The sequence below is a fragment of the Nipponia nippon genome, unplaced genomic scaffold (genome assembly GCF_047370975.1).
Source record: "Nipponia nippon isolate SJK-2023a ecotype South Korea unplaced genomic scaffold, ASM4737097v1 scaffold_9, whole genome shotgun sequence".
Classification (NCBI taxonomy): domain Eukaryota; kingdom Metazoa; phylum Chordata; class Aves; order Pelecaniformes; family Threskiornithidae; genus Nipponia; species Nipponia nippon.
The window spans coordinates 38,814,366-38,836,148 of NW_028262413.1; the positions used below are offsets into that span (position 1 = coordinate 38,814,366).

At 36.9% G+C, this 21,783-nt stretch overlaps 1 protein-coding gene across 9 annotated transcripts in view; it reads left to right on the forward strand.

Moving 5' to 3' along the window:
• Nucleotides 1–21,783, forward strand: part of ADAMTSL3 (ADAMTS like 3) — a 202,607-nt gene that overhangs the window by 84,192 nt on the left and 96,632 nt on the right. For all 9 annotated transcript variants that reach the window (XR_015701245.1, XM_087743289.1, XM_087743293.1 and 6 more), the window contains 2 exons: nt 14,990–15,117; nt 17,508–17,553. Coding sequence is in view for 8 of the 9 variants with exons in the window: in XM_087743289.1 (XP_087599415.1) it covers nt 14,990–15,117; nt 17,508–17,553 (174 nt within the window). In the remaining variant the exon portion in view is untranslated. The remainder of the gene's footprint in view (nt 1–14,989; nt 15,118–17,507; nt 17,554–21,783) is intronic.

Genomic DNA, 21,783 nt, shown 5'->3' on the forward strand with positions numbered 1-21,783 from the left:
TTTTGTTTTCAGAATCCTGATCGCTTCTTCAGAGTAGCTAAACCTTAGCCCTTCTTCCCTCCCTCAATGTCTGGTATAGATCAAACAGAAAATGGCTCTGGAAGAAACCCTGGTCTATTCCTTTGCTCCAAGGCAGGACCAACTCCAAACAAACTTTTCTTGATGGATATTTGTCTAGCTTGTTCTGAAATGTATTTGGTGATCAGGATTGCACAACCTTCCAAAAACCAGCATTTACTTATCATTGTAGTTGATTTCCCTTATTTTTCCTTTATTCTTATCTAGCTGCTGCTGTGGCTTTGAGCACACAAAGGGGAAAAGAGAATGAGATCACAAGCCAAATTTATACTTTTACCATTAGCTGTTTGTCATCTCTACAAAGACTGAGAAGCTTGTTCTTTATTTTTGAACAAATGAGATGCTACACAGATAATTTTTCATAGAGTTGAATGATGTGCATGGAAAAACCATGGAAGTTAGATGCAGTGCATCAGTGAGGAAAAAAAAATTGGGTGCTGATCTCCCTTTGTGCTCAGCAACATAAATATGGTAAACTGACTCTATTGTGTTCTTTGAATTGACTGATAAATGGTGAGCAACATCTTTTTTTAAGGGAAAACAAGCCTCCTTTTTTGTGAGGATATATTTTTGGAAGAGCAATAAGTAATGCCATAAAATGTGGAACATTCCAAGTTGTTTAAAACCTAACGGTGAACTAGTGTAAAATCTGTTAGCTGTGTATGATGGACTGCGTAGCTCATTGGTCCCCTAGCTTTCTGGAAAGCTTCACTTAAATAGTTTAACTTTATGTATTTTTTGGGAAAAAAGTATGCAAACAAGCAGGAAGTTGTTTCAGACTTTCAAAATAAATTTGTCTGCAGAATACATAAAAAGACATAAAAGATACATATCTCTTTCATGCCAAAAAAAGAGCTTCTCTGTACTAAAGATGTTAAAAAAATACCATTTGTTTAAAATGTATGCGCTGGGAATCGTTTGAAGTTTATTGTTCTCAAGACTCTCATCTAGTATCAGTGCAAATATTTTCATATTTAACCTGGAGACTGAGATGAAATGATGATAAGAGGGAGACTTTTGACAACGACAATGTGACTGACAACTCTTTGCAACAAGAGTAAAACAATCAATCATAATTTATCTAAGAAATGAAACTTATTTTTGGTGGGGAGGGTGGAATCCATGGCATCTGAGGCACAACTTGGCTTCAGTAGATAGCCAAGAGCTGATGTTGTTTTCTTTCTCTTGTGGCCAAAAAAAAGATGGTGTTCTTAAGTGGATCTTTTCTGTGGGTATTTGAAGAAGCATAATTCTAGACTCCAACGAAATACCTACTTTATAGCCAGAACACTGATAAATGGAGGCTGGTAGAAGACATAAATTTGAGAAAAGTATGTAGGAGTTTTTTGCCCTCTTCTTTGATCTTTATCTGCCCATATGTGTAAGAAATCACATCCACGTCTCCTGTTTGGCTGTATCTGACATGGAATTCAAGTGGTTCTTGTAGGTCCGATACAAAATCCAACAAAGTCAGTGAGATACTTTCCATTAATTCCAATGGGTTTTAAATCAAGCTTTATCCACTAACTGCCTGACAGTAATATTTTGGCTACCTTTTGTTTACCAGAGTATAAGGCAGAATTAAAAACAAAAACAAAAAAGGAGCTTTGCCGGTTAATTTATTTACACACATTTTCCTTAATACCAAATGCTAATGTCCCTTTTAATAAAAAAAAAAAACAAACAAAACACACAAAAAAACCCCCAAACCCAACAACCTTCCTCCCTTCTCTAAACCCTTTAAATACAAGCAACCAGGGAATTATATAAATAGATATTCTTACCTTTACTACAAAAAATTCATGCGGAAGTCCTATCTTGGAATAAGCTATTCATTAGCTGGCTTGGCAGAAGGAACACAATCCAAATGAATGAGCTGCCAAGAGTATTTTTAGTGGTTTTATATGTTGCCCATTCAAATCTTGGAAAATTTCTTTAGAAAATTGGACAAACTGACCACTCATTTTTACGGGCTTTCGCAAGATCTAAAAGTGAAAAACAACTATTGTATTTAGCATCTGTTAATGGAGGTTTCAGGCTACAGAACTTGAGAAAGTACTGCTGGGAAGCTAATACAATAACCATAAAATATTGGACTGATAATAGGAAACACTGGCACTGAACAGATATGGAAAGAGTCATGCTAATATTCCATATCCAGGCCTGTTACCCTGTGCCGAGTGCTAAAGATACTGTAGTTAAACATATACAGTAGTAGAGATCTGGAATGAAGTGAGAGTCAAACTCAAGATAGATGAAATTGTCTCTTTCTACCATGAATACCATTGGTTGGATAATTCTGTCTTTGGAGAATTAAAAACCAGGAACTTGGACACAGAAGAGAAAGCAAGTTGTGCTAACATTTTTCCAAATGGGGAAATATATGTCCTTACCCCACATATGTAATTAAGCCCTCATCTTCCTTTATTTGAAGTCAGTGGCATTTTTTTTTTCTTTTGCTTCTTTGGGAATTGGATCTAGACTTGTGCTGCCATTGTAACTGTTCCCTTGGCAGGTTTTTTTCTCCCCAAGCTGGAAGCTAGAAAATCAATAAAAGGGAAACTATTCACCAGATATCAAATGAGTTTCAGTGGATTATATTTTATTTGACTCAAAGTGGAAAGGAATGACAAGAGAATATTACCTTTTTAATCCCACATAAAATACCTTTCTGGGAAACTGTTCTCTGCACATGGAGCTTTATTTTGAAGATCTTTTTTTCCGTGATGCTGTCTTTTTTTTAACCTGTACAAAGGTGATATCCAAAATCTGCCCTCAAAATATGTTTTGGCTTGCAACTTCTGCATATTGGGATCCTCTGCAAGATGAGATATAGGCAGGATATTTTAATGATTTTTTAAAATTATCTAAAAAAACTTCCTGAAGAATTTGAGTGTGTTTGAGTGTGTATGTGAGAGAACACAGCTGGAGGAAGCTTGAGATGACAGAATTAGTACAAGATTTTGACTGTGAATAAGCAGCGGTCAAACAAAAGTTCTGCAAATGACAGAACGGCGGCAGAAGCAGCTTAAGGATACGTTTCACCAGTGCAGGTGCCCACCGTGGAAGGTTCACAACGTCTCCAAGTCAGGCTACCCTTGTGTAAAGTGAGCTCTTCACAACAATGAATGAAACTGTTCTTCAAATGCAGGAAATCAGCTGGAGCCAGTGACGCTGAGCAAACTTAAATATTATATTTGTCTCTAAGTTAAGCATGAGTAATAAAAAACCCCTCTAAAATTATATTTTGATTTTGGATCAGTTATGCCATTGCTTAATATCACCCAAAGATCAGCTCACGGTTAAATGGGCAAGAACTGTTTTCTCTGAGAAGAAAACTCATCTTGTTAAATTTGATTTATGCCACAGTAAAGAGGCACCATGATCAGGCTGACAAGTTTTAGAGTTACTTTGGGCAGAATTAACTTCAGTCAGGCTGCTTCTCAGTTATGGGCTTAATAAGTCTTCTCCTTCAATATATTAATTTAAAATGGCTCTACACAAAATGATACCTACTTTAAAAATCAGGGGTGAGAAATACATCAGCATAAAATAAAGCCTTTAAAATTCAAAATTGATAAACTTAATTGTTGTACATTTATAGAAAGGAAAATTAGGATTCTTATAATTGCTGTCAGCTAACAATGTGGCTTTAATATTTTTCCTTTTGACATTTGTTCTGTTGCCAGGTGTATCTGCTTATGTTCTGTGATCTGCTTTACATTACTTTTATAGAAATATTACCATTACAAGTGCTACATATAGTATTAAATAGCAGGGTGAGTCAGGAGACATGGGTTGAATCTCTAGCTCACAAATGAGAAGTTTGGATGCCTCATCTGAGTGATATGCTATAAATACCTACAACCAAATCATCAGTCTGGCACTACTGATAATCTTGGCATGAAGTTGAGCCAGGCAGGAGTGCAATATCCCAATATCCAGGGTAATGAAGATTGCAGATTATGCATAGACAAAATGCACAGGAAAGACTTTTCTATACTGGCTGCTCTTGCTACAGTTTATTCTTCTGTCAGTATTTCCCCTATAAACTCCTTTTATTCATAGGTTTGGCAGTTAGCCATAAAATTTTGCTTCTAGCTGGAACTTGGCAGACAGTGTCTCAAGTCAGGAAAATTATTTTAAACAAATTTTTAAAATATATGGTATGTATTGGGGCTCTTTTAAAAGTTAGAGGTGCAGTCATTTTTTCTGAGAAAAAGGGTTGGTTTCAGTGTTTTTTTTTATTGTAAATCCTCTAAACAAATTTTTAAAAAAGGAAAAAAGATTGTTGTAACCAATTAGAAAGAGAAAACACGAATTTTCTTTCAAATGTATGTGTATAGAGGTACTGTACATACATGTCAAGGACTTGTGTATTTTGAAGTGATTGCTTTTAGGGTATTGCTTTGAATTAAATACATAATTTATCATTGTGATTGGATAAAGCTTGTTTATGGTGTTATAAACTATAAGGTAAATAGTATGCAACGTATAAGTAATTTTAAATGCCCATACTCTCTCTTTATATTTATTTACCTTTCCATAACCTGTCTGCGAGTCTTGTACACAAGAGTCTGGGCAAATCAACCCTTTAACAAATTCAGCATAATACAGTAGTTGATAAGGTTGCGGGAACAAGTAGATACCATTATGTCAATGTATTGTACGGTCTAGGATCCAAGTATACTCAGATTGCATGTGCATGTCATGTCAGCAGAACAGCCTCTCTTTTACTTCAGGGTTTGTGGTGTTAATTTGGGCAAATACCACCAGGACCACCACAAATCAGCAGGAGTGAAATTTGATGGTAATTGTGGTAACAGCTGCTGGCTTCGTGTCAGGGTCTGTTCTTCTCCATGTTTTTACCGCTTACCTATAGGCTGGAAAACAAGGAGAAGTCGCACCCTGTGCTCTCCCCTGTCACTTTTCTCCTACTTCTAAACTGTAGGTTTACCACCTTGTTGATTAATTTTAACCTAGAGCTTCAGTAATTCATAGCATTCCTGCCATAGCTCTCCTTACCCTGGAATGACTTCCTCAACTACTGGCCAGTGGGTCTCCATCAAATGAACAGATCAAGAAGGACATGAGGAGGTCCTAAGCTGGTACAGGTATTTTATCAAGAGGAGATGAGTCTGGGATAGGTACCTGACCCTTAGGAGAAATGTTTAGGATTTTGTTTTTGTTTGTACTGTTCTTTTCATGGAAAGCATGATTTAAAAGCATTCAAAAATATGTAATCACTGAAGTATGATTGCAATTTCATATGGCATCAGAATATGGAAGAAACCCTGAAAAATAAGCCTCGACAGGAAAGATTTTGCACATTTGACAGTGCCAGCAGTGTGCCACTGTGTAATCTCTGGAAGCTGATGGAAATCCTCTGCTTTTTCACAGGCATAACGCTCACCCTTTTGTCAGTGTTGCTCTTCTCTTTCCACTGCATGTGCTGAAGTGATGCAGTTTTTAACTTTTGAGACCAGTTTTAAAAATTGCATGGTAAAGTGTTTAAAAGCACCTTTATTTGGATGTTTGCAAATATATTTAATAAGGTAATTCAAAAAAATAATGCCAGATATATTTCCCAGCAATTGGAATCTCTTTTTCTATTATGCACCTGAGGAATTCTGCACATTGGACTCTGGCTGACCCATCACACTGTTTATGCTGGATGAGGAACATGTGGCGTGCAGTGTGAAGGTGGAAAAACCCAGTGTATCCAGGTGCAAATTTTGAATAAGTATTCAGTAAAGCTTGCACGAATTCTTACTACTTTTATGGACTCCAGAAAATATATGGAATGTTGTTAATGCAGATTTATAAGTAGGCCCAGAGATAATTAACATATTGAAATGTCCTGAAGATTATGTTTTCCCCTTCATACTTTGTACCTACTGTAGATACAGATAGTAGAAAGGACAGTGTTTATAACAAAATAGGAGGTGGAAGAGCTCTGTAAGGGGCACTAGAATCCGACTTTGGACACTGAGATGTAATTCTCAGCTGTGCTACTCATAATGCACCTTTATCCTCCTCCTTCCTGAGGTCAGGTTCTCATCTGTAAATTGGACATAACAATACACAGCCTTAAAAGCTGCAATCAATAAGTATTAAGACTGCGTATTGTATTTGTCATGTGAAAATGAAAATGTTCTCATTATGTCTGTGACAAGATTTCTTTGCACAACCAAATGCAAGGACTGCGTATTTAATAATACCACATTGTGAAGAATATTGTGTAATTTATTATAATTTAAAAATAATTTTTATACTTATTAGGATATAACTTTTAAGTTCTTCTTTGGGAATGTTAATATAATCGATGATATTTTAAAAAGGAATATCATGTTTCTTATAAACTTTTTAAGGCATCCTATTCCTTCTTCTTTGCGTATTTTAAAATTCTGCCTTTATCTCTCTTCCAAGCCCTGGCAAGTGTTTGCTTCAGGCTGGCTACTGAGAAAGTGGGCAAAGAGTGCTACAATTTATATTGCTTTCTTGGTTATGTTCCCTTTCAGAACCTCTGTGCGTTTCCCAAGGTCTGTGGCTTTTGAGTTGTTTGCCAGCTACACATGCAAATCTTTAAGTTATAATTCTCCAGAAATGGAGGGAATTGGAGTGATGCTAAACATTTCTCAGTGTAGTTTCCATTTCGGATGGGGCAGATTCAGAGGAATGGATCTGTTTTGAGAGTTCAAATTTATATATTTCCAGCTACGTACTCACATGTACTTTTAAATCTTGGAAGACAATGAAATACTGGAAACTCAGGGAGAATTTTTTCATATTCTTGATCGTGGTCAGCTGTCCTGGATGATTGGACCTAAAAGCATTAGAAAAGCATGGACTTCTTGCCTGACTGTTTGGATGTCACCAAAGTTGGTTATTAGACAACTTATTAGTTGGCTAATAGTTATTAGTCCCTGTTCTCAGGACCTAAGATCTTCTTTATGCTCTAATACTAGTGAATGTGGAATAATATTTACCATTGTAGAGAAGGCAGATACGGGGCTCATGGCTCTAATTGGGCAAGCATGAATGAAAACCTGGGCAACTAAGTCTGGATTGTCAGGTGCGTTGTCAGTGACATGTATTTGTGGGACATGATTATTAGGGTTTTAAAAGGGGTTTGTCTATTTGCTAGATATCTATCTGTCAAAATAGTAATTTATGGAATATCACCCAAGAAAATAAAACAGATTGCCATTGTCCAGAGGAGAGGACAGAGGCAAGTGCTCCTCTTGTAAAAATCAGTTATGTAATAAAAATGTACCCTGAGATTTCAGTGTAGGTCATCAAAGCCTGTCAGCAGTGAGTAAAACTAGAATTTGTGTGGGTTTTTTTAAACTCGTCTGAACAACATAGTTAACTCAGAAATTGAAAAATAGCAACTCAGTTATGTTTTAACTACTTCAGTGCTGATTCCTTTTAGCAGGAACATGTAGGTGTCGGGTATACTAATGCAGTTACTTTCTGCTTGGAGTTGTTAGGGCAGGAACCACGATTCCTTCTCCATGCCCACAAATTCCATGTTCCCTCTGTTACTGCTCACAACGAAGGAAGGAGGTGATACAGACTGTTTTCAGTGCCAAAAGCCTCAGCTAGCTCATAGGTGCCAAACAGCCAAGCAACATTTCATCCCTTCCTGGATGCCAAAAGCCTCAAGTATCCCTGCTCCACCTGCCAAAACCTCCAACTTTGTCCTGACAACTCCTGCAGTGCAGGCCTGTGTTGTCAATATGAAATTTTGCAACACACTGACAATGGAAAATCTGGATGCAGTATGATACTGAAAAACATGCTGGGATTTGCCTACAGTTTAGTATCAAGATGAATTACGCTGTAAATATTTCCTGTGTGTGACTCTTTTGCATGTTCTATTTTCCAAAACTTGAATTTGAATTTATTCAAAACTGCTGTAGAATGAAAATATATTGCAGAATTCAACACTGATGGCTCTAAACTACATCTGAGCCCCCAGATGTATTCTTTCGTGTGGCTGAATAAGTTCATCATTTGCCTTTTAGCTCATTTCTTGCTGGTGATTCTCCTGGGCTGTCACTGAGCTTTACCAGCTTGTGTTTCTGAAATGCTCTTTTTGTTACCAGGCACAGATTCCATTTTGCAGTCAGTTCCTAGTGCATGGACACCCCTACACAGTGGCAAGGCCCAGTGCAACAATAGCTAATGGGACTGAAATAATGTTAGTAATATTAAAACTAATTACTTCTAAACATCTGCTTAAAATAGCTGCATTTATTCCCGGGTGTGTTTTATCAGTCTAAAATAATGATGCATTGTTTTTTTTCCAGGATTTTATAACTCCAGATACATCCTTTTTAAAATACAGAATAATATATAATTTACTTTGGTACATATAAGTAAAAGATTTATTAAACTTAGTGACATATACAGTGCACAATTAGGTAATACATAATGCACCCAGCAATAGTAGAAATATATCAGGAAATGTCTTGAAATCTGTCATAATGAAACAAGTGGAAGTTTTTCTGCTAAAATCAGGTAATGAAAGATCTCATTAATAACTCTCATTTGTCTGGAAATAAGTTTTGACTGTTCTTCTATTTAGTTGCTGCCACAACTGAAATAGTTTTTCCTAAATCTGTAATCTGCATTCTACACCTTACTTAGATTGTACAAAATAGAGGTGTAAATCATTTTTGTATGTGACCTTAGCAGGGAAAGAGATTTCTAGCATAGTTTGTCGCAAAGCCATAGACATAACAGCCAGAGTTAAAAGTGAAGGATACAGTTCTGAGGCTGAATAGCATATCCAGCGATTATCTGCAGGTAAATACTTGTTCCTTCAGTTATGCACTCTGCTCATGGACACAGTCAACAGTGCAATTTGATATCTTTTCCACTAAGTGTAGTGTCTGGAAAGAAGAATCTGGGAAACGCATCACAGAGCTACTCAGGCAGGATATTTTCCCTTCAGTGCCATAATTCCTTGCGCTACCTCTGTTCGGAGCTGTTGTAGGTATGAGGAGAAGAAAACGGCATGGCGTAGTGCTGCGCATGAAGATTAGTGCACAGCAACATAACCTCGTGCTTTGGAAGACTCTGAAAGTCAGGATAGTGTTAATAGTATTTATGGGTTGTGAGAGTGGGAAGAAGCAATAAAAAGGAAATGCTTCATCTCTGTTCAAAATACCATCAAGGATGAAATTCACTCCTGGGAGAAGGGCCAGTACTGAGCTTTGGGTATTGCTTAATTTAGGCCTTCAGTGGGACTGAAGTGGTGTTTATGCCCTTCAATAGGTTCTTTCACTTGGGTGAATTTAATCTGAAAAATCTAAATTCTGTATGGAGGAATGTAGTTATATGCAATGTGTTATTAAATAGCAATATGATATAGCTGTGCCAATGTAACTCCTTATGGGGATTCTCTTTTGGAGTTTGGCATGCCTTTTCGAATTAATACAAACCACATCAATAAGAAGGCATGAGAAAAACCAAAGAGTGCTCACCCAGAGAGCTGCAGTGATGTAGGCATAGTAGCAGATTCATTGGTAAATATTCCTGCATAACCAAGTCTTTACTTGTTACGACAAAGTCTTATTTTGTGAGCCACGTCACTCTAACCTGTTTGAGCAGAGCATTTTATACATCCGTCCAGCCCTAGGTGTGGTCTGCATTGGTAGATGCTGCCCAGAGATTGCGTTGAATCTCTTCTAGAACTTGGCAGAGCTGGGCACCCTGCTCTGGGGAGGTGCTCCGGGGCAGGTCGCAGGGCAGTTTGGGGTAGTTTGTGTTACGATACGTACATGGCAGAGGGACTGTCACCTGGGGACTCTTGCAGATGAATCTGAGTGTTGGGTCTCTACATTTCTTTCATTACACATTCTGTTACAATAATTCTCATGTGTCAAATGCTGTGTACTTGGCTTGTGTTTGTATTTAAAGCAAAAATATATGTTAAAAACTCTGGAAAACAAACATTTAAGGTATCGGAGCATTGCTGTTGAGAAGCTGAATCTTTGTTATGTTGGACGCTAAACATTTACATATCCAAGCCTTATGTAATGTATGTCTGAATAATAACAAAACTGCATAAACTGACCTTCATTCTCTGGCACCACATCTCCTTTGAAGTCTGCATGACCATATTCAAGACAATTATGTCATCCTTCATAACAGCCAAACAAAAGTTTGGCCAAATCGTTTTTCTCCATATAACAGCACTGTGTTTGATTTTTGTAATGTGTGTCAATGTAGCTGTTGTTATTTACTGGGTGTTACAAGTGACAGTAAAAATCCCCTTGTTTTAGATTAATGATCAGCCCTCGTAACATCTGGATTTCATTTATTTTACCTCAGTGCCCACTTCTGCTATACTCAGTTACTTTGAGTAGTACATTGCAAGGCAAGTACGGCCTGAAAATACACACACACAAATAATTTGCAGAACATAGTGTTACAGTATGTACCCATATGTGGCAGAAGCAAAACAGAGCCCTGGATGGAAGAAGGGAAACTGGCACTAACATTTTCCCTCTGTCCAAATCTAGCAGTGCCACACTTTTGGTAAAATTCTCCATGTATGAGGCTGCCTCTCTCAGTTAATGGTTGTCAGCAGAGACTCAGATTGCACGTTACTGGGCCTCAGACCTTGAGGAAACCTTGGCATACTGTCATCTCAGTCTTTGAGACTGCCGATGTCACCAAGTGCTTCAAAACTTGTAGTTTATTTTCCTCTGTCCCCTGATTCAAGTGATCCTTGCCCAGATCCATGTGCAGTGCCATGACTTACTCTTTTTTTGCTTTCAGAATGAATTATAGATTGGATGCATAGATTGAGATGAAATATGTGAAACTACCTTTATTGTATGAACTGGATTAATTTCTGCAGAGAACATTGTATAGGTTCTTAAACATTGCTTTGAATGCAATGCTTGCATCTAACCCTGTGTTCGCGTGTGATGCTTTTGGAATGGATACAACTCCCGTTAGCGTAGCTGGATCCAGTGGAAGTGTGACACCTTTTGCCATTTAGTTCTATGTAAAGAGCAGCAAATCATCTAGGTTGTGTTTATAGCTGGTTTAAGTTATTTTTATCTGGATTCACTACAGCACTTGTGACTTTACTTGATCATGTCACGTCACGGGTGCGCATGTGCATGCACGCATTTATGTATGTGTAGGTGCATACATACTTTCACAATGAATATGCTCAATGTAAGCGTGGCACTTCATCTGTTGCAAAATCAAACCACTAAAGGAAAAACACTTCCATTCTAATATGCTTCAGCAAAGCTTCACTGCTGAACCACGTTAGAATTATGACTGAAGACAATAAAAACATGAACAATTGAAGTTAAGAAGCAAACCATGAAGGCAGTCCTGAGGTACAATAATACCCTTTTGTGCCCAATTGCAATTACCTCTTGATTTAATTCCTAAATGAGCTTCCAAGGTTTTGTTGGTTTAAATCATGATGTTGATGATCTTTTCTTTATTTTACTTCAATTTCGTACCATGGTGTAGACAAATGTAATATGTAGAGTTTATGAAACCAGACAGCTAGTAAATCAATATTATTTTGCTAGTAAATTACTAAGCCAGTGCAAGCTGCTTTTAACTCTTTCCCATGGGACAAATAGTTTGAACTAGCTGGAGTTTAAATCAACACTGTGGGCACTGAATTAGTCAATGATTCTGAAGAAGGCTTTGTTGGCATAAACTTCTGCTTTGATCATCCTAGTATTTACAGCTTTTTAATTAGATACAGTTCAGAACAATGGCTTTTATCAAAGCAGTTTGCTAGGGGAACAACTGGACATTGTTTAGGGCTTTAGATGACATTCTGTCTGTTAATATCATGTGGCTGGTTTTAATAGAATGATGAAGTTAGGATTATTTTAGGCATTGCCACTGCTTTGTCAAAAGAAACTCGCTATTCTGAAAGAGAGAGTGGTGTGTATTGCTTTTGTAATATCATAAGTTTAATAATTTCTTGACATATTAAAAAACAATCATTTGCCTTGGGATTACAGAGGACGAATTTTAATTTTGCACTCATAAATTTGAAAGAAGTGACTCTTTTGTTCATCTTGACTTATTTTCATGTGCTGAGTGATTTGTTGGGAAGTGGTGAGCGCTTTTTGCTCACGATTGAAGGCAGTTGGTTCCATTTTCAGTGTCAGACATTTCAGAGTTGGCTTCTGATGTAAAATAAACCCAACGCCAGCACAAAAATTCCTCGGGGATCTTGGCAGAGCTGGGCTCTATCGTTTCTGGAACAGTAGATTGGCCTGAGTACACTTTTAAAGCTTTACAATGTTTGTAAAATTTGTAAACTTAGGGGAGCAAGAAAGTTAAGGAGCCACTGATGTGTTTAGACCAACTTCTGCAGTTTACTGTTCAAATGGAGATAGCTTATCCTCTAATTAGCAAAATTTTTTTTTACAAGTTCAAGGTTTTTGAGGAAGAGATGGAAAAGTTTGGAAATTGCGGACGTTTGTTAGCTGCTTAACTATGGGGAGTAGTGCTATTATACTAAATCTGCCTACTTTTATTAATGCCTTTAAAATGTGTTTGAGTAGTCCTTAGTTCTGCTTAAGTGTAGCTAAGTTTAACTATTTGCCATTTGGGTTTCTAAAATGAGGCTTGTTCAATAGTTATATGAACAACTGCGGTGTGAATGCATCCTAAGTGTAACAGCTCATTCACAGAAACAGGCCAGTTCTGTGGCACGTGGTTGGTTTTTGTTTGTTTGTTTGTTTTCATTTGGTTTGGTTTTTTTTGACAATAATATTTAGGAGAAAATCCCTTTGCCTACACAGCGTGGTGTTGAGTCATATTCCTTGTATGGTGCTATTTTGAAAACAGCTTTGTTTCTATTGTTTGTCATTTTCACTTCAAGCTTGGTAGGCTTTTATCTGAGTCAACTTTCTTCATGGCTGAAGATGAGCTGACTGTCTGTACTGTTGAATTTAAGGACAGTTACGTATTTTTTCCCCTTATACCATAAGATTTGAATTACACATCCCTCACTTTTAAATCACTTTTGTGGGGCATTTTGGAAGAAAATAAGACTGAGTCTTCTTCTCATGAGCTTACTTAAGTTATTTCTTAGAGAAAATATGGGTTACTAAAGTGTGTTCATCTGGTTTAGTAGTAGGATATATACTAATCTCTTGCACTTCTCTGGATCTAGTCACTCATGAAAATCTTTTCAGCATTTTAAACATCCTTTTTTTCCTTTTTTTTTTTGGCACTTACAAAGACTTAAATGTTGAGTTGGATGCAGTTTATTTAGTATTTGTTTTTATCTCTTTGCCTTATGTTTGCTGACAGATAGCCCTTTGGTTGGTGTTTCTGTGCGCTTGTTTTGTGGGAGGGGGAGTAACCTGAAACACCGTCTGATTAAGTTGTGCCTTCCTGTGGTTTCAAAAATAACACAGTCAGGTGAATGTAGTGCCTTTGTTTATCTGAGGTCTGCTTGGATGCCCGCTGAAGTCAACAGGAATAAAAAATTGGCTGTATAAATAGTTGTTTCAGTAAAGCTTGGATGAACCCTTCATGTTCTCTTGTTTGCGATTGTATTGGGGCAGAGTAAATATCGGTCAATGTTCTCTGTCACCTGAGAGAAATGACTCATTGCCTCATTTTTATCCACAATACGACTTTCATTCATAATGATGTTAATAGCTGTTACATTATTATGTTTGCAGTAGTTTATATGCAAACTCTATCACCACAGTGATTAGAGAAATTGGTGTTTTCATCTCAGTCTGGGTGTAATTTAGGGTTCTAAAAATCTTAATTTCTTTATGCTAACAGGCCCATCGTATGTCTGACAACTCTCAGGGAACCATTATGTTTGACATTTTATTATAAAAATCTGTGCATGTTTTTTCAAGAGAGAATTTTTAAAGGTTACAGGGACAGAGGAATGAAAGTAGAATGTAAATGGAACAGCTGCTGAACAATTATAGTGAAGTGAAAGAAATGCTTGGGGAAATCCTGAATTTGATTTTCCTATGGTTTCTTCGTGAAGAAAATCATAAACCAAAAAGTAATCTCTTAAAGCAGGACATTACTGAATGATTTGATTCATATCACTTTTTAATATTGAACTATTGTGCTAAGCTGCGATTTTCTAAAATGTTTTGATAATTTTCTCTGGGAAATGTCAATTTTCTTAAACAGGATACAATGCAAATGAAAAATGACATTTTTAAGAGGTCAAGCAGAATTTTGGGTTTTGTCACAAATCTTTAATTTCTATATTTATGGTGTCTGGTAATAATGTTTTTGAAGCCTGTGTAAGTGAATTTAAGCTTAAATCAGTGTTTAATTGCTGTAGCCTAAAAATCTTTAAGCCTTTTTCCCTGATTTCTTTCAAATAAGTGGCACTTTTTGTAATGAAGTTGTATTCTTGGTTTGTTTCCCTGATTGCAGTTCTGGGCATGCACTTTACAAAAGATTTGAGTTGCTTAATTTCTGTACTACTGCTGAGTGCAGGCATGCTTGAGGAGATAAAAAGAGGCTTTCATCCTCCCATTAGTCGTGGATATGAAACTTCTTTGGTCAGGATTTCAGAAAGCCCAGCAGCCTGCTCAGAACATGACGCCTGGTCTGGCTGCTTGAGATCAATTGTGTAGTTCCTACACTGGGTGTTGGACATACGTACATTGGGAATGGCAGTATATTTGGACATAGCAGTCTGTCGGCGGAATGCAACGCATCAAATACACTGTATCTTCGAAGACTCTGCTTCCTTTCCCATGTAATTATTATATGTTAAAATAGTAAATAAGTTTGAGATACTGTAAATAAACAGCAAAGTAACATACTCAGTAGTATTAATGCCAAGCAGTAAAACATGTACCAAATCAATTAATGTGGTTTTTTTCTCCTCTCCATTCTCCATTTTTTTCAGACCTCCAGAATTACCCGCTCTGATGAAGATAAGGAAGGCTCCTGGGATGCCTGGGGGGCCTGGAGTGATTGCTCACGGACCTGTGGTGGGGGAGCCTCTTATTCGTTGAGGAGATGTTTAAATGGCAGGTAAGCCACATGCTTACGTGTATTTATTCTTCTGCAACTCTGCCATATTTCCCTCTCCTTTGATCCATTGTTGCGTCTGTTTCTGGAACCAAGTGCCGTGTACAGATCAAGTGTTATGAAATCCCGCTTTTAATATACTTTCGAAATATATTAGATAAATATCTGAGCCTTCAACTCTGATAGAACTTTAGCATGTTATTAAATATGTTTGTGGAATAACAAGAATGATTTATTTAGTACAGTCAAAAACTGAGAGAAGTCCCTGTCACCATAATACAAAGCGAATGGTGAGTTACCTGCATACAAATTAGCCTTTATGATCATTACTTGAAATAATTTTCAAGTGCAGGCTCCTCCATGTCTTCCCTGTAGTAAAAAACAGGTCACTTACTCCATGTATAGATGTATCAAATGCTGCTTTCTGTTAGGAAACTTTTTCTCTGCCAGTTCTTTCTATGCAGCGGTCCTGGTGGCCATATGTTTTCGTGGAAAAGCCTCAGTGTAGCTTGAAGAGAACAGCGTATGCGGTGAAAACAATTTACCTCAGTAGTAAAGCTGGACTAATGTAGGACTTGTTGCTACAATCCTAAAAGTATGAGTAATGCAATAGGCTTGTAGTCAGGCGAGAAGAGATCCCAACCAGCCTAGAAGCATCTGTGCTGGCGTCCATAATTTCTTATTATTAATTATTCTTAAACGTTTTTAAAACTGCTGATTATGTTTAAATTTCTCTTTTTGTTGATATTTTTTTAAATTAAATGCAGTATCACCCAGGAAGTCAATTTTTCTTAAGGAAGGCTTGTAGTGTGATACACTAGTTAAGTGAAAACTGTATGAAATATATAGCTAAAGACGATTGATTAAAACACTGCCTGTTTCTTTTAGTGCAAAATACACAAAGATCTTTGAGAAAAGTAATATTTCCAGCAAGAAGCCATGATATTCTACCACTGTGTTAGGCACTGTGAAACGAGCTCAATAAATTGTAGCGATATAAATTCCACTGTGGTTTTATTAATATTTTTAATATGTTCCCCTGTGAAAAACATGTGTTTTCCATACCTTGACAAATGTGTAGTTTAAAAGTTTTTTTTCTGTTTTATTGTTGTTGTAATGTCCAGGAAATGCGCAATTGTGAAACAAAGTTTTCACATTGGTATGTATCATAAACATTTTTAACTTGGACCTTGCAATGCAATCACTCTTGCAAAAGAGTGGAAATTTGAGACATGTAATATTTTGAGCCTGGAGAGTTGTACCTTCAGCTGAGCTGGTTGAACTCTTGCTCCAGGCATCCATTGCTTTTTCCTTTTCAAATGATATTTTTCAATCCCTCACACATATTAAATAATTTTTTTAATATTTGCAATCAATTTTCATGCAAAAAGTGGAAAATTTAGTCCAAGCTGGAAATGACCAGCTATACATTCATGCATTCTTTAATGTAAGGCAGGTCTTTTTGGTTTGAAGGGATTATTCCAAAACACTATTCCTGATTTTAGAGACATGACTAATTATAATTTCCTGTCAAGTCATTTGAAATATGTTTTCAGTTCTTTCAAGGGCTTGATTTTGCCATTCTTAAGAAGAAGAATATCTTACCCTGTGCAAAAGTGCCGGTCAGTTATTGAGAAGTTTCGCAAACTGTGTCCCTAAAAAAAGTGTGAAACCCACACATCCCCATATTTATGAGACCACAGTAAATAATCATGACTTTATCATATGTCTGTTATTTCATCTACTAACAGCAGACTTTGCTGAGGATCTGAAGTGCCTGGATTTCAGGATTCACATGCACTGGGCACCTTAGAAATGCATGCAGTCCATGAGAATTATATGTAATTTAAAATTATGAATTCTGCTCAAGTGGCTTTGGGTCAGTAAAATTATGTGCTGTTCCTCAAAAGTATTGCATTCATTTTTGGGAGAAAGGAAAGGTTTAAGGCTGTTTTTCTTTTCCTCAACAAAATGGGAGAAAGGAAAATTAATGCTCATTAGCCCTATGCTTGATTAAAGGATTGCTTAGATATTCTGATCCTCTTTTCCTCTGGGTTACATCCCATGGATTAGAAGTAGCTTTGCTGAAGTCAGCATAGATCAGGCTTAGGGATGCCTTGTGAAATCTTTTTCACAAAATAAATGTGTTTTTCATCAGGTTTGCAGTAAATTGGGCTTACAGGGAAAGCCACACGTTCTTTGCTGAAGAGAGACAGGAGCGTAACCTGTTGAGTCCCCAGATCCCCTTTGTATTTAAACCTTGTATTTTGAGTCCAAATTATGGTAGGGCAGTAGCAATAAAAGTCTAATTTTCAAGAGAATAACTAACTGTAAACCAGGCAGGGTTGTGTTTTGCTGTTATGCAGTGTAACCATTTTTACTCTGTTTTTCAGGAACTGTGAAGGTCGGAATATTCGATACAAGACCTGCAGTAGTAATGTGAGTCTGGCCTTTAATCCTATTTTACTTATTCAAACAATGTGTTAAAGTTTAAGAAATGCTGCTTCTTGTTTAAAACCTTATGGCGCATAATTTTCTTTCCATCATTATTACCATTTTTAAAGCTTTCAGTCTGCATGACACCATGAGGTCTCAAATTTAGGCTTCCCAAATGGACGTTTTCTTTTAAAATTATAGTGCCAATTGTGATTCAGAATGTTTTATATCATTTATTAGGAAAGTTACACATTTTGGAGGATTAAAAAATCAGATCTCATCTTAAACTAGCAAGTGCTTTTCCTGGGGGTGCTGTCTTTCAGATGAAGCATTAAACTGAGCTCCTGATCATTTGTGATTATTAATGATAAGGTAGCACGCTTCACATGAGCAAAGAGGTTAACTGCCTGGGTCTCTTTCAAATCTTTAATTGGATAATTACTCCTTATATCCCCTCTGTTTGCCTGAGCCCAGATATTTATATGTCTATATGCAAAAGCATGTATATTTAGGTACACTGGCATAGACAATTTCCGTGACTGAATGTAAAGCCAGAGTTTTGACTATACAGTTGCTGTTACTGTGTTGCGATCACATTTTATTTTTACAGACACGTTTTATGAAACCCAGTCACATACAGCATGCTTCATGACTTGTGCTCAACTGATTTGCAGTGATGCTTTGTGCTGTTTAAACAGCTGCTGCTTTTCACCCCAGATGTTGTAGTCTGTTCAAGGTGTGCAGCTCATGGAGGACTCTGCGATACCACTGATCAACAGACCATGTGTACAAACACAATAATTCAGGATGGTTTATGGTCAGCAGTCACCCCCTTTGCACGGGTTACCTTACAGTACAATATGACATTCATGTAATCCCATTCCAGAAAAGAGAGAGGGTAGATAAGTAATTAAAGCAAAAGCATCTTTTTATTTAATTTTATTTTATTTTACTGTAGTGCATTTGATTAATCTGCTTCTGGCTCTGGGAGAAAGGCAGCAATTTTCACAGAAATACCCCTTAAAAGGTGAGGCCTGTGGTTCCCTTGGGTTGAATTATACCCAGGCAAAAGCAGGTGATACTCATGTCATTGCTAACCCTGTGATTTCTGCCAGCAGCAGGGAGCTGTGAAGTATGACATGTTCTCCTTAGGAGGCCTGACACTGGAAGTTGCCCAGTAAATATGTTGAATCAGTGTATCTCCTGGGAGAACTGGCCATTCCCACTCTTCAGTTTGCCACACCTACAGTTTCTTGTGTGCCAGTTGGCTTCTGCCCTCCTCAAGAACAAGGCTTGCTAGCACCTTGAATTGCTCTAACACTCCACTCCTCAGTGTTGGATGGATTTTCCACCACAACGGCTCACAGCCTGTTTCTGCTGGCAGAAGCTAGTGGAAGTGATTAATGAATCAGGCCCAGGGCATGCAAAAATCAGATTCTGGAAACAAATCCTGTCACTTGCCCTTTCAGAAGAAAAGGCCTAGCAGTTTTGTGCACAATGTCCTTAGCTCATAAATAAAAATGCCACATGCAAAAATTACCATAATCTTTTAAAGCTCTGTGATAAGCTAAACTGCAGCCAGCCAGTATGTAAGCAATAAAACTGCCACTGCAAAATCTATTTGCTACATTCCTTATCTAGATATCTAGTTGTATGCATTGTATACAGTAATATACCTCTGATTGCTTGATCCCATGCACTACAGCTTCCTATGCAACAGTACAAGCAAGTCAATGTAGTATACCTTGTTCCTCCAATGAAAGGACTAGAAAAGTATCCAGTGTACAGAAAAAGGAGAAAGAGATGAATTTGGGCATATTTTCTGCTGTAAGCAGAGGCCTACAAGCTTTTAGGATATACCAGAGCACTTGTGGACACTGTTCATTTTAAGGATTATGCAGTAAAAATCTGATGGAAATGAAGGCTCTCTGTGCTTCAGCATAGAGAAAATAAGATGATTGCTATATCCTTTCTGAACGCCCAGGGAGTTTTTCTGAAGTCACTGGGGCCTGTTTTTTAACTTTAGGACTTATTTTAAAGCGATAAGTGGCAAGCGCCTTGTATGTGAGTCTGTTTGAATTTATGATGATTCAAATGTTAATTTCCAGACAGGAAGCTGCCTTTACAGTTCTGCTTTTGGGGCATGTCTGAAAGGGATCAGGTTTCCATTTCAGTTCAGATACAGCCAGAATCTCCCAGGAATGGTTTTTCCTAGATTATGGATCAGATAATGGAGAACTCCTGAAAAAAATATATTTCATGAGATTTCCACTGTTAATACAGCTCGTCTTTGAATTTGGTGTCACTGAATTCAAACCCAGTATTAGACCTGACTTAACCTTGAAATGGGAGCTTGTACCTCATGTAAACCTGGACTACTAGGCCAGTTGTGTTTCAAATGATATAATTTTCCCCAAAGCATTATTTCTAATGAATGCTTCTCACTTTAGGAGTAAAATTTTAGTTTGAAAATTACGAGTTTAAACTAGCTTCTTTCCATATTAGTAGGTATTATTGCTAACCACATGAGACATTCAGTATATATACACTGTGTAAAGTTGTCTGCAAATGTAATTTTGCTACATGATACATTACGCCACTAACATCTATATTGGGGAGTACAAATGAAGCACAACTTAATATGTGTGTCATTCTAATGAAAAGAACAAGAATCATTTTACCAGAAAATTGGTTTCATCTGGATTTGTAATAGAATAGTAGTAAGTTCATTGAACTCAAGCATAGTTCCAGAATAATATTAGTGATATTTCAATCAAAAAATTAATTCAAGGTCTTAGCAACAAAATAATTGGTGAGATTAAGGCATACGTATAGCCTGCTTATCTTTCTATCATAACTGAGATGCCAGGTGCAGGATTTCCTAAAACTGCATGTATGCTTTCAGCTTTTCTTATAGAGACTTTAGAGAAATAAACTATATAAACGATTCATTATATGCTGTTCAATGAGGTTTTCAGTCTTTCTTAACCCCCCGGTTTTTATATTTCCATTTTTGTATATACTGTTACATTCTAATGCTATGATGTACACTATATGGAAGTGTTTAAGATAATCCTTTAGGGTCCTATTCATAGAACAAGTTATTTGGGCCATTTCCCCATAAATTTCACATTCTTATGTGCCAAAAAGTCACTTATACATTTGCTAGAGTGACTCTTCTACAGTAAGAAAAAACACTTTTGTAACAGATTTGACTGTGTTTAAGTCCATTATAAACTTTTATTATATGCAGATAATGCTTGCACTTGTTCAACACATTCATCAGATTATTGTCCCAGCATCCCCGTCTTAACCAGCTCATTTATCCCATTCAGAAAATCTTGGCTGAACTGTGTCTACTTTAGTCCTATAATATTTCACCTTGAGTTGCATAGTTTCTCTCTAATCTGTTCATTTATTTATTTTATTTTTATAATGCTTGATACACTGTATGACTCTGGTGGCTAGGGTTTCTAGCTCAGGTATATCGATTTTACTAAGAAGTGGCCTGAAAATTGCATAGGAAAAACATAGGACCTGAAGCTAATTTCAAAAAGAAAACAAAACAATGACTTCATCGGTTTTGGCTAGGTCTCAACAAAATGAGATTCAAAGAATAAAACTAGACAAAGGGCTAGACTTTCTTTGGTGTCATCATTTTTACTGGGAATTTTCTTGCCTTCTCTTTTGTGCTTTTTTCAGCGGAGTAATTGTTGGCAGGAGTTACAGGGTCTGATGCAACCTTCATATTTTGTACATGAACATTTTCTACAAAGATACAGATTCCCCAGGTTAGCTTTGTTTTCAAAGGCTAAGAGTGCTTGCTGCCAGAACTAAAATGATACATTTCATAAGAAGCCAGCCCTTGAATGCAGTAGTTTTTAATCATCTGTCACAAAAAGAATGGGAATATATGTATGTATTTTTTAACCTGCATGGTAGCCATGATGTCTGAAGCATCTTTTTCAGATCTGTTGGTCTAATAATATGTTCATAAGTCATGTCATAAATACACTTCGTTCCACGAGAAGATCTGGATGTGATTTTTTGGCAACATTTCATGTATTAGATCTCATAGATATGTCTTCAGCTCCTTTACATAGTGTATGAACCTATGAATGGCCTGGCTATGGTTCAGTGGATTGAGTGTAAGACAAAAACTATTGCTGAAATTAGCAAATCTGAGAAATCCTGAAATTAGTAGCAAAAATATTTAACGAACAAGAAAAAACG